The 14,319-nt window shown below is 37.7% G+C and overlaps 1 protein-coding gene across 2 annotated transcripts in view; it reads left to right on the top strand.

Moving 5' to 3' along the window:
* Nucleotides 1-14,319, top strand: part of THEMIS (thymocyte selection associated) — a 233,251-nt gene that overhangs the window by 61,457 nt on the left and 157,475 nt on the right. For both annotated transcript variants that reach the window (XM_072643293.1, XM_072643294.1), the window contains exon 2: nucleotides 958-1,116. In XM_072643293.1, the coding sequence (XP_072499394.1) occupies nucleotides 958-1,116 (159 nt within the window). The remainder of the gene's footprint in view (nucleotides 1-957; nucleotides 1,117-14,319) is intronic.

Below are 14,319 nucleotides of genomic sequence, written 5' to 3'. Positions count from 1 at the left end.
TTAAATTCAGTTTAGTAATGGAAAGGTGATACATAATATGTATGAAAGGAGAAATATGCATGAGTGATGAATTATGAAGAAATGAGAAGCCAGAGAATAACATACACAATGATTACAATAATGGAAGCAATAGCAATAAATCAGTGCAAGTCTACTAATTTGAATAGTTTTGGAGCATAAGAGCTGACAATGAAACACATCTCCTCTTTAGTAGAGAGGTGGGAAACTATGGCTATGGTATCAAGTGGGTTTGATAATGATAATAGTAAGAGGTTGGATTTATACATAGTGTCTTTCTAGCTTAGACCAATTTCCTTTTCAACTAGCAATGTTTAAAAACAGAAGTACAGATTTCCACCAGAAGGAGTGTTTCCTGTTTAAATGTTTCCCTTTGTTATAAGAGGTGTTTATTGTGTGGGGAGGTGAAGATAAGAAGGTGCTGTTGTTCAGTTGCTTTCAGTCTTATCTGATTCTTCATGATGTCATTTGGGGTTTTCTTAGCAAAGATATTTGCTGTTTCCTTCTCCCACTCAAATAGGTGAGGAAACTGAGGCAAATAGTGTTAAGTGACTTGCCCAGAGTCACCCAGCTAGCAAGTGTCTGAGGGCTGATTGAACTCAAGGAATGTCAGTCTTCTTAACTCCAAGCTTAGCACTCTAATCACTGTGCCACCTAACCACCCCAAGGAGAAATTACTATGGTATAAAACACAAAAGGCGTCAACAATTTATTTTTTAATAACAATTTTAATAGTTTTCATCAGTTGCTAAAAGTAACAAATTGATGATCATGATGATACAGGATATCCCAAAAATCTTAGTGCAGTTTTAAATTTGATATCTTAAAACTGAACCAGGTCTTTTGGGATACGTTGTATCTCCAAGTTATTGACTTCTTCTTCATAGAGAGAGTGGGACCTGAACCACTTTACAATATATCTTCATTCTTTTCCTTTAGGTTCTATTTATGAAATGTTTGGAAACGAATGCTCTCTATCAACAGGAGAAGTGATTAAAGTGAACAGTTTCAAAATAAAGAAGGTCGTGGCTAACACTTGTAAGGAAAATGAAGATGGTCAATGTTCTCCTAAATTTGAACTTCCTTTAAATTTTCCAGGTACAGTATCTTGTGAGCATGCTATTTATTATCTCTCCTCATTGGAGAAATTGTAGGATTGGTGTTTTTCCATTGTTATTTTTTAACACATTTACACAACTAACAGGAATGAAGCAATTGTTCTCACTCTAGGGAAAATGATCTGTCATCCTCATTCATAACTTTGCTTTATATATACTTGAGAAATCTTTATTTTAAGATGTCATATTAACCTGGCTTATTTTGATTTGGAATCCAGACAATTCAAGCAATTTAAAAAAACAACAGAAATTCTTGAGCTTTAAATTTTCTCTTTCTTCCTCTTAAGCTTCCTTTACTCAGAAGTCTGTAAGGAACATTTCCCCCGCTCAACTCCATGCCCTCATCTAATGTTGTTAGACATTTTCCAAATGAAAGCTATTTTATTTTATCATGATAATGGTAAGAGTTTGGATTTATATATAGTGTCTTTCTAATATAGACCAATTTCCTTTTCAACTAGCAGTGTTTTCAAACAGATGTTCAGATTTCTATCCTTCCACCATAAGAGATGTTTCCTGCTAAAGCAGCTAAGATAGCTGACGTGTTTGCCAACATTTTCACAAGGCCAATTGTTGCTCAAGACATTCTTTTGAGTTTTCCTGTTGGCTTTATATAATTGCATGATTTGAGTTGATGCTTGGAGAAGCCATTTAAGATATACTTACAGCTAGGGGTAGTCAGTTTTAAAGGAAGAAAAGGGGCTGTGATGGGTATAAGATCAAAGAATATCTTCTTTCCAAGATGGCTACTTGGTGGTACAACATACAGCTGCTCACTCTCTCTCTCTAGAAGGTTGTCTGGCTATGTATTTGAGCATGTAAACTGGATTCAATAAGGAGAAAGCCTGGCCCCTAAAGAGAATGGTGAGATTCTTTTTTCTAAAACTGTGCATCATTACATCCCCACTCTAGGCCTCTAAGGGGAATCCCTTAAAGTCTAGACCAGACTTATTTCTAGGGTATTCCAGTAAGGGAGATAAAAAGATACTATTCATCAAATCTGCAGGTAAAATAAAGTTTGTGAGGGAAGTGCTCTGGATAACAGAGTCAAGATCTAAAATAACATTGACTGTCCAGAGCATTAGGCTGAATCTAACAAGATGAAATTCAGTAGGGATAAGTGTAAAATCTTACACAGGTCTTTAACTTGAAAAAGTACAACATGGATGATTCATGATTAGATAGCAATTTGTCTGAAAAAATAATCTTGAGATTTTAGTGAACTACAAGCTCAAGGTATTGTAGCAACCAAAAGGACTCATTTTATCCTGGGATTCTTTAAGAGAAGCAAAAGTTTCAGAAATGTAAGGATATGTTAGTCTGGATACTTGGCTCTGATGAGACCATGTTTGGAGTGTTATTGTCAGTTTTGTTTGTGACAGTTTAGGAAAAACCTTGAGAAAGTCCTCCTCTAGGACAGAAATTATTCAATTTTTTCTTCTTCATAATGATAAATTGTAATATGGATTTAATTATACTGAATCAAAGAATGCTGATCTTGAAGTCCAGAAGACATGGGTTCAGGCTCTTACTTACAAACTCAGAATGCTATACCACAAGTCAGACACAAATAGTCCTTATTAACAATTGGGGTGGAGATGTCTCACATTTGTGTATTTCATGTTTATTTTGTATTTCAAATTTCTGTAGTATGTACCTCACAGATGTATGATGGGGCTCAAATGAGAGCATCCATGTAAAGTACCCTACAAACTTGAAAGTATTAAATAAGTGTCAGTTTCACGTACATGCACACACACACTATATATAGTGTATGTGTATTATATATGTGTATATACACACATATGTATACACACATATATGTATGTATGAAAGCCTGATCAGGGGTAATTATTGCTGTTTGTCAACATCAACATTCTCATGATGAAATGGAAAAGAATATCATGGTTTCTAGTCTTACCTCACACAGTTAATCACTATGTGACCTTGGGCAAGTCAGTTTACTTGGGGCCTTAGAGTGTTAGACTAAATGACCAAGCCCTCTCCCTTTTAAAATCTATGACCCTATGATTATCTGGAGACATCTGATAGCACTAGGGGATTGCAAAATGTAACAGGCTTTGGCATAATGGAAAAATTCATATAAAATAATAATGTTTTATAATATCATGAAATAGGGATTACACACGACTCATGGAAAATAATGTATATGGAAATTTTACTTCTTTTATGAATTACATGCCTACCAGATAAATGAATTTTCCACACAATCCTAAAAGATTTCAGTCATTTTGATTGAAGAGAGATATTTTCCCTTTAATAGAGTTGTTATCTTAAGACAATCATTGGGTTGACTGAAGGGGAAAAAAATCTGCTAAACAAATGACTGTTCCTATTCATAAACTGACAGTGTATTTTTAATATAAAAGCATTAAAAATTTTTTTCCTGTAGATTTATTTAGGTGAAGGTAAATGTTCCTTTTTAATATTATACCAACAATATTTATGCCACTACAGTTAAAAAATGATGAGAAATACACTCTATGTTATTTCCAAACATTAATCATTGTATTATTATCTACCTCTTAGGTGTCTACAGCCTTTACAGTTAGACCTTTGGACTGTTAAAAAAAATATCTAACTTAATTTTTTTTTGCGTGACCCTTTTTTTCTGTTTGAATTTCAATTGCATATAGAAGACAATATTGAATTTACTTTAAAAAGAAACTTTCAAATATCTTCATTTCCTTAAAAATAAAACCTCTACTTTGGGGACATATTAAAATATATATTAAGATAAATTACATCTCAAAAATTAAGTATTTTGGGATAGATATAGAGATATATGTATATGTTTTTTCACAGAATTTGATGGTACCAGTGATCATCTAGAAATCTCCCCATAACATAAAATATGTATGTGTATTCATACACACACATGCACATGCCCAAATACATGCGTGTGTGTGTGTGTGTGTATGTGTAGGGGAGAATGGGATTAGTCAATAGAAACAAATCTGCTAATTGAAAATATTTTATTTTTTCACTCAGTCAATTATTTGTTAATGTATTTTTGCATTCTAATCTGGACCTTTGATTTCATCAGGGTAGGGACCTTTGATTTAATTGGCAAAAGTTTCATTTATCATCTTAGAAAGTTGCCTAGGACTCTGAGAGGTTCCTCTGACTTGCCCATGGTCTCAGAGTTCCTATGTGTCAAAGATAGGACTTGAGCCCAGGAGCTTCTTGATTCCAAGGCTGGTAGGGATATAATCAGTTCCCCAAATACAAAGCACTATCCTATGGTTTGGACTCCCTTGGAAGGGAAACCCTCTTGTGAATGCCAGAGAGGTATCCTTTTCCCCCATATTTGAAAAACCTGAGCAGTAGAAGATGGAATTCAGGATGCTCGCTCATCTTAATTGTGACAATAGGTCCTTGCAGCAGCTCCTTCCAACATTTAAAGCCTCACATATGATGCTTTTTTTCTAAGACTCCTGTCGCAAATTTCCCTTTCTCAAGTGGATCCCAGAAGTTTTAAATTTGGAATTAATTATGAGGTAACCCCTGAAGCTGGTACAGTCCAAGAAATCTCCCTTCTTTGGCTCCTAGGCTGTATTCTGGATTGATGGCTCTGGAAATCCCCTTTCTCTGCTTAGGAAGCTCAATTCACATCCTCTCAAACTTAGAGCAGATAGAGGCATCCCTTAGGAGCCCTCACCACTTGACCATAGTTCTTCATAGTTGCCACATCACTAACAGATTATGCCATGGTCTTCTCGAGACTGAGGACAAAGACTAAACATTACTGAGGAATTCTCTGCTTGGCATGCATGGCCCAGTATGTTAGTCCCCCTAACTCCTCAATGAGCTTTTGGGCCAAGTCAGCTATTAGCAGCTCTAGACTAGGTTTACTCATCTCTGCTGTGCTCCTAGAATCTCCATGGAAGAAAGGAAGATGGGAAAATGCCCCCCTCCAAAGATCTGTTCACTCCTCTTTACAGGTCAATACAAGGAGGTGACTTTTCCTATGACATTGCTTTCTATAGAGTGGAGGGAAGGGAAAGAATTCATTTTGGGGCAATCTACATGGGGGCAACTCTTCTTCCAGGTGTCAAGAGGTGTGCCCAGGTCATTCACACATGTATTTTTAATACACACACATACACATATAAATATATGCATACATATATGTGTATATGCATATGTATATGTATGTATGTCTGTGACATGTAATCAAAAGTTCCAAAGGCAGCCTGTAGCTTATTGAGTTGATGGGGAAATTCTCTTCTTCAATGCCCTAGAAATGTTTTTTTCAGGAGTGGCAGGAGGTCTGGTTCTCCTTTTTGGGCAATAGAGGCCTTTCCTGTCCTCCCAACCTGAGTCAAACTAAAACAATGGCACTCATTTGTGTGCTACTGTCAAAGCCTACCACCAGTACCCCCATTGCTCTGGGTTTTTTTTTGTTATGCCTTTCCATCTTCCTAACTACTTTGCATCTGCCAGTCTGCTTGCCAAATCCAGCCTTCCCTGCAGAGCTCTATGGGAGCCACCCAAGCTGAATTCCAGATTAGATTTAGTAAAGTGGGTAGTTTTATTTGAACGTTGATGCTGCCTGTAAATTGGAGGCAGCTAGGTGGTGCAGTGAATAGAGCTAAAAATCTTCCTTAATTCCAGTCTGGTTTTAGACCTTTACTAGCTGTGTAGTCCTGGGCAAGTCACTTAACCTTATTTGCTCTTTATCCGTAAAATGAACTGGAGAAGGGAATGGCAAACCACTTCTGTACCTTTGTCAAGAAAACTCCCGAAATGGGGCACAAAGAGTCAGACATAATTGAAAAAACTGAACAAAAACAATTACTAATTATCTGAGGCTCTGAGCCATTAAATGACTTAAGAAGGCTCACACAGTAAGTGTGAAAGGCAAGATTTGAACTCAGGTCTTCCTGACTCCAGGTCCAGCAGTCTGAGCACATTAGGCTTCAATCCTTTTGTAGGGCCCATCCAACTAAGTGCAAGGTTCTGGACTACCTCTCAAGACCCAGGAAGAAAAAAGGAGAGGAGCTTTTTGTGTTGACGATGGTAATAGTGGAGATGTTCGTCTTTGTTCAGCATTCAAATCAAAATCTATTTAAAATCTCAGCTTCAAAGGGAAACTTTATTATGCTTATGTTGGAAAATGATATGGTTTTCTAATTTGAATTTAATGTGAATGGATTTTAATTGTTTTGCATAACCATGGGTAACAGATTTTGGGGGGAACGCTGCACGGTAAACATCAGCAAATATGTCAGGCAAGGCGCCACGTTAAGGGGAAACACCACAGCATATGTTGACAGTGAAAGAAAAATTGCTACTGTTCACCCTTCACACCAGAATAATTTTTTCAATATTTACCTCCCATGTGTAGAGTGAGAAACATATGGGTCTTTCCATAATCGTAAGCATAAACAGGTGGCTACTTAGGTAGGTTTAATTCGCAGGCAGCATCCATGCTGGAGCAAAGCAATCGGCTCCACATGGCTCCCCAACTCTTTGTGCTGACGTCCCATTAGCAAAATTAAGACCGTTTAAATAAGGGGGAGTGTGGAGGCCTCCCTAAATTGGTTTCAAAAAGCCCCTTTCAGAGCCATGAATAGCAGAAGCTCTGGAAGTGCCTTTGCCTTTTGTGGCTTCTTTCCTTTGCCGGAGCTGTAGCAGCTGTGCAGAATGAGACTGGGTAAATCAACATTCACATTTCAGATGTGCTGACACTTTGTTTTGCTCTATAATCTGCTTATTATAGATATGGAATTTTGATAATGAAATACTAAGCAACACATGGCTCAGGGAGTGAGAAGAAGTGGAAGGTTGGGTCCCCCTCCCCCCTTCCCTCTTATTTTAGGGCACAGGACAGGAATCCAGGAAGCTCATGGAAGTCATGTAGATTCTGTGGAAATACTGGGGGGCTGAATCTAACCTAGATTCTCTTCTCCATGGATTTTGAATCACTCAAGGGGTCTTCTGTTTTTCATTTAATCCCTGGAAGAGTTCAGCATGCCAGGCACTGGAGAGGTTAGCTGTTGTGATGTGCCCCCTCTCCTGGGAATTCCCATTGTCCACTCGGGGCAGTATTAGACATCCCACTTCTTCTGTTATGTTCCCTCTATTGAGATACAAAACCTCAGGAGGTCCCGAGAGCCTTTTGGAGATACTCTCCTCCCCTCGTGTTTGGGCAGGGTAGTATCCTCAGATGAGTACAAGCATAATATTCTACTCGAATGTAGAAGAAAGTCACAGGGAGCTGAAGTGACCTCACTAGGGTTCACAGTTCACAATATCTTTTAGGCATCTTATAATCTTGTGCTTATTTCCTGTCTCTACTTTTTTTGATGAGAAAGGTGTTTAAATAGAAATCACTGGAGATGGTTGTTTTATGGAAAAATAATCATTCAAGCAGACCCCTTAGGCAAAAAAGCAAGAATTCATGTTATCATTGCTAATAAAAAAACATTTATTAAGTATCCATGGTGTTTTAAGTACTACACATGTCACTGAGCTCTCAAAGGAATGCATATGTTAAGGAGGTGGGATTTTAAAAAATACTTTGGTGGAAGTTTCAGAGAGTTATTGTTCCATGGAGAAAAAAGAAGGAAAGAAAGAAAAGAAGGAAGGAAGGAAGGAAGGAAGGAAGGAAGGAAGGAAGGAAGGAAGGAAGGAAGGAAGGAAGGAAAGAAGGAAGGAAAGAAGGAAAGAAGGAAGAAAAAAAGGAAGAAAAGGAAGAAAAGAGCAGCCACACAAAAAGCCTTCGGTGTTGAATCTATTTCTTTACCTCTATGCAGATCCAATTTAAACTATTTCATACAGGTATGATTCTAACCTAATTTTGAATATGTATTTACAACTTCACAGCCTCCCTGAGTCAGTTCTTTTAACTTTTAACAATTTTTCCTAGTGGGAAACAATCCTATACAATTTGTAGTAGATTTTTCATGGTGCACTCTTAACTCATTTTCTCTATTTGCCTTTGAAGGTAGATATCAGCTCATCATTTCTCTCTCCATAAGAATCTTTCATATACTTTAATATCATCCTTAAATTTCCCCAAAGTCTTTTCTTTGAAATGGAGTGATTTCAGTTCAGTACAACTCAACATAGTAATATACATTTAGTGTCTCCTATGTAGAGAGGATACAAAGTTTAGATAAGATATAGTCTCTATCCTCTTAGAACTTATAGTCTAGTGGAAGAATAGGAGGGGGAGCTAGGTGGTGCAATAGATAGAGTGCTGAGCCAGGAATCAAGAAGATTCATTTTCATCCTCATGAGTTCAAATCCAGCCTCAGACACTTACCAGTTGTGTGATCTTGGGCAAGTCACTTAACACTGCTTGCCTCAGTTTTCTTATCTCTAAAATGAGCTGGAGAAGGAAATGGTAAATCACTGCAGTATCTTTGCCAAGAAAACTCCAAATTCACAGTCAGACACAACTAAACAACAATGGAGGGAGTTAAGAATGGCACCCTGATGATCATAGTACACAGTTAAAGACATAATAAGTGTTTTAGAGAGGGAGAAAACAAAGTATCTTGTGAGGTCCAAGGAAGAAAATATCATTTCTGGGAATCAGGAAAAGTCCTAATAATAATTTACGGAAGAGGTGTCATTTGAAATGGAAGTTTGGCATGAATACAGAGATTTGCTGGCTTGAGCTGTCTCGTTGCCGCAAAATTTTTATATTCTGGTCAGGGAAACTTAGACATCTTCTTCACCATTCGCCAATTCTATTATATTATCTTCTGCTGTGACTTTCATTAGGTCAGAATAATCTTACATGTACCAAGTTGAGTTCCTTACCTTATTCAAGATTCTGGATTCTTGACTTTTTTTTGAGTTATAGACCCCTTTAGCAATTTGACAAAACCTATGTAGCCCTTCTCAGAACGTTTTCAATATGTGCATAAAATAAAATCCATAATATCACCAGTTATTAGTAAAAAAATAAAGATATATATATATGTGTGTACTTATGTATGTGTGTATATATATGTGTGTGTATATCTATCTACATATATCTATATACTCTGGAGTTAGAAGATACCTTAGAGACCACCTACACTATTGCCCTCATTTTACAGCTGAGGAAACTGAGGTTAAATATATTTGCCCAAGGTCATACAGTCAGTGTCAGGAGTAACATAAAAATTTTTCCTCCAGCATCAAATCTATCTCACTATATCACAAAGGTGATATGAAAAATTTGGAAAGGGTTAAGAAGAATCAGTACCCAGAAATGGAAAATAAGATGCAAGTCACACAAACGAGTGTGGAGTTAAATGAGAAAGAGAAAAAGAGGGTAAGAGACAAATGGGAATGAAGGGATAAAATAATAAATCATAGCTCTGAAAGGGGGTCATGGAACAGCTGAACTATTAAAGAAATCAGTGAGTTAGGATAGCAATTCATCTTTGGAGTAATTTGCAAAACTTGTAAGGTATTTTCTCTCTTTTGTCACTATTTTTTATGTAATGAATGAGACTCTTTGATGACCATGGTAATTCAGAAGATACCTTTTCCACCTAAAAATACCACAACCTACAAAACTAGTAATCAATATCTATTGTTTTTCTGAGGTTAAAGTATTACTCTGTGAGGATAAGAAATTGTTTAATAATTTTCAGTGAACATTTTATGGTTAAAATAATATAGATTTTTGCCCATTCTTTTCAAAAAAAAAAAAGAATGGAAGCAAAATTGATGTCAAATTTAGCACTATTAGGCCTAACTGGGCATTTTTTTTAAAGTTTGCCTGCAATCATGGTGGAAATAGACTTTCATTTTAGTCATTGTAGGATGTGGGGGAAGATTACCCTAGCTTATATGGCACTTGGCGGCTTTTTATTAGGAAGGAATATTTTGGATCCTATAACTCATGAAGTGATAGGTTAATCAACCATTTCTGCTATATTCTCCCACTTAATTTTTTTCAGCTGTTCACATAATCATACACTAAGGGAAAATACATAGAACCATAGAAACATTTTTTTTGTAATGTTGAATTTCTAGAGAGAAAACGCCAAAGGGTGCAATTATTTTGAGATGCTGCTGCTAAGGGAATAAGGTATCTCAGCTAGATCTTTTTTTTTGTCATACTACTTTGTAATATCGTGAGGTTTCTAATTGCTTTAGCATAACCAACCCACCTACCTGAAAACATGACTCTATTCACAGGCGGACTTCTACATATCAATCAAGTTATGCAAGTTTTTAATCCCTTCCTGATATATATTATTTTAAAGTAGCTCTTTGGCAACTATTACAAGAATTGCTGAATTGTATTTAAGAGACTAACTATTGTAGGCTTTGAAAAGTAAATTTTCCCACATACAGAAATGAGATTAAAGAACAAGTTGTGGTATATGATTGTAATAGAACGCTATTCTATAAGAAATGATGAGCAGGGCCATTTCAGAAAAACTTGGAAAGACTTACATGAACTGATGTACAGGGAAATAGGCAGGATCAGGAGAACATTGTATACAGTAACAGCAATATTGTACAATGAGCAACTGTGAATGACTTGGCTATTTTCATTAATACAATGGTCTAAGACAATCTCAAAGGACTCATGATGAAAAATGCTATTTGCCTCCAGAGAAAGAACTGATGAAGTCTGAATACAGACTGAGGCATACTATTTTTCTCCTCTCCCTTTCTCCCTCCCTCCCTTTCATTCTTTTTCTCTTTCCTTCCTCCTTTCTCTTTCTTTCTTTCATTCTTTCTTTCCTTCTCCCTTTCTTCCATCCTTCCTCCCTCCCTCCCTCCCTCCTTTCCTTCCTCCCTCCCTCCCTTTCTTCCTTCCTTCCTTCCTTCCTTCCTTCCTTCCTTCCTTCCTTCCTTCCTTCCTTCCTTCCTTCCTTCCTTCCTTCCTTCCTTCCTTCCTCCTTCCTTCTCTTCTTCTTCTGCTTCTGCTTCTCCTCCTCCTCCTCCTTTCTGTTTCTCCTCCTCCTCCTCCTTCTTCTTTGCTTCCATTTTCTTCCAGAACATAATAAATATAGAAATATGTTTTACATGATTGTATATGTATAACTCATATTGGATTCATTACCCTTTCATAGAGGGAGGAAGGGACAGAGGGAGGAAGGAAAGAATTTGGAATTTAAAATTAAAAATAAAATGTTCAAATTATTTTTACATGTAATTGAGGGAAATAAAATATTATTTAACAAACAATCAGCATATACCTAAAAGAATTAAAGACAAAAAGATGAGAGAATCATAATCAAAACATTTGAGAGATATAATGGATAGCAGCTGTTGTCGAGTTCAACCCATACATAAAAGCAGGCCACACTACAACCTACCTAACAAGTGGTCAGCCATGCTATTTAAAGACCCCTGAGGAGAGAGAAATGACCACCTTCCAAAGCAGCACATTCTACTTTGGACAGTTCTAATTGTTAGGAAATATTTTTCTGGATATCATCCTAAATTTGCCTCTTTGCAACTGCCACACATTGTTCTTGGTTCTAACCTCTGGGGCCAAATAAAGTGGACTGATCTTGTCAGCTTGAATGCAGATATTCTGTCTTCCGTGAGTCTACTCTTCTTCAGGCTAAAAACACACCCAGTCTCTCCAACTAATCCTCGTAGGACACAAACTTAAGTCCCTTCAGAGTTCTGATTGTCCTCTTTTGGACACTCTCCAATTTACTAGTATTCTCATTAAACTATGCTACCTTAAACTGAACATAGTACTCTAGGTGAAGTCTGATGAGGGCTGAGTACAGTGGGGATATCACCTCCCAAATTCCTGAAAGTTGTGACCCTCTTAATGTAGCCAAGATTGCATTATTACATTATATTCTTGGCTGTTACAATCCACTGAAAAATCATCTTGGCCTCGTAGCCATTAAAAATCCTTAGATCTTTTCATTTTATTTTATTTTAGAACAACTGCTAGTTAATCTCTTGGGTAGGTATGATTATCCATTTTCTATCAGCAGCTCTGCTTGGTTTCCACTCCATGGAACATCAGGCCTCCTCCAGGATAATCTGATCACTTGAAATCTCACCATGATGCAGACTGTACTTAATGTTTGGTACTTATCACTTTCTGAACTTTCTCAGTTATCTCTCCCGTATGATCTGAGGGCTGGATAAAGGATGAGCAATAAACTCTTCCCACAGCCTTCCATTATAGAGGGCTCAGAATTTTGCAGGTAACTCAATTTTTCATCAGCACTTCTGTTTGATTTCCCCTCCACAGAACATCATACCCTTGATAGAAAACCCTCTGATGACCCTTCTCCCTTTTTTACCTTCCTTTTGTGTGTCATTCCTCACTAGATTATAACATCCTTGAGGCAGGGACATTTTCTTTCTTCTTTGTATCCCCAGCACTTCACAGAGTCCCTGATGCATAGTAGGTACTTATATGTTTGTTGAATTGAATTGAATATGTGAAGTTAATTTTATTTTTTGGTGCCCAAGTATAGGACTTTATATTTTTCTTTTTAAAACTTCATATTATTGGATTTAGTTCAATCTTCTGGTCTGTTAAAATCTTTTGCAATCCTGCCTTGGTCATCCAATGCATTAGTTATCTTTCAAAACTTTGTGTCATCTACAAATGTCATGAACTTTTAAAATTCACGTCATTTTTGATGTTCTCTACTAGAGATTTTTTTTTTTTGCCACATTGACAATGAACCTTTTACAACTATTCTTTGAGTCTAGTCTCTTAAATCTGAATTAATCTACTAATGTTGATCATACTGTACACTATTTTCCCACAAGTATTAGTGATTATTCTGCTTGTCTTTATCTCCTTTCATGGGGTGTAGGGTGTGTTCAGGGAGGACCAGTACTTTTGGTGTGATGGCTGCCAAGTCCTTTTTGGGGCTCTTTCCACCTTTGGTGTCCACCTGTTCCACCTAACTCTCACCTGCGGCTCAAAGAAGATGCAGCATATGCAGTGTCCACACCCCACTAAACTGTTTCAGCAGATGGGCCAAACCAGGTTGAGGGTAACCAAGGGGTCTCAAACCCATTGGTGAATTAGTGGCGTATCTATCCCAAGCATGTGAAGACTTCATCTGGTGGAATGGGTGGATGAGAACAATTTGTTCCAACGGCCATGAAGGCAGATGAAGCAAGCAATGTGGAATGCTTGGAGCTTGGTTAGACACCCAAGACACGAGGGTCATCCACTGAACCATCACCAGTTGTCTTGACTCTGTCCTGCCACTGGACTATGATGACTCTGAAGGAAAGACTGAGGCTGACGACTTTGTGCAACTCTGCCTCACTTAAATACAATTTACACATGAATCAAAAGACATCACCCATACCACTTCACTATTATGCCTCAAAGTCCTGTGGCAACAGGCAAGTAATAAAGCAGCAGCTGTGGATACATTGTGAGCTGTAGTCATGACCCTGCACACAGGCTGCCCAGGCCATAGAGTTGTTTCTCAGCAGGCCCCTGGGTGTCTGAGCAGCCTTTTAAGGATTGCACTGCTCACCTCCTAGTGTGAGGAAAGGGGCTAGAAAAGTTGCCCTAAACATTGCATGTTTACCCAACCCTGGCTTGATTACTGTGGCAGGCAGGGAATCCCACTACGTGGTTAAAACGCAAAAAAATGTACAAAAACATCTGCAAAGATGATTTCACTCACCACTGGTACATGGAATGTGCACAGATTAATAGACAACACAAAATCCAGTAGACTTGAAAGAAGAACTGCTCTTGTTGCAAGAGAACTCAACAGATATCACATCCAAATAGCAGCCCTGAGTGAAACAAGATTGGCAAATGAAGGTTAGCTTACTCAAGCTGAAACTGAATACACCTTTTTCTGGAGTGGGAACGGTGAAGGCGAGTGCTATGAAGCTGGCATGAGTTTTGCAGTCAAAACTTATCTAATCAGCAAGCTGGTATGCCTACCAAAAGGAGTGAATGACAGACTCATGACAATGCAATTGCCACTTGCAGGAAAATGCCATGCCACCATCATCAGTACCTGTGTTCCTACCATGACAAACCCTGATGAAGTCAAGGAAAAATTTTATGAAGACCTAGAGACCCGTATTGTCAATGTGCCAAAAGAGGACAAACTTATAATTCTGGGTGACTCTAATGCTAGAGTAGGCTCAGACTACCAAACTTGACAGGGAATCCTAGGGAGGAATGGAGTTGGAAACAGCAACAGCAATGGTCATTTACTGCTGAAGACTTGTG

The sequence above is a fragment of the Notamacropus eugenii genome, chromosome 2 (genome assembly GCF_028372415.1).
Source record: "Notamacropus eugenii isolate mMacEug1 chromosome 2, mMacEug1.pri_v2, whole genome shotgun sequence".
In the NCBI taxonomy this organism is placed as follows: Eukaryota; Metazoa; Chordata; class Mammalia; order Diprotodontia; family Macropodidae; genus Notamacropus; species Notamacropus eugenii.
The sequence above is the reverse complement of the archived record's forward strand: the minus strand, read 5'-3'. Positions and strand labels throughout refer to the sequence as shown.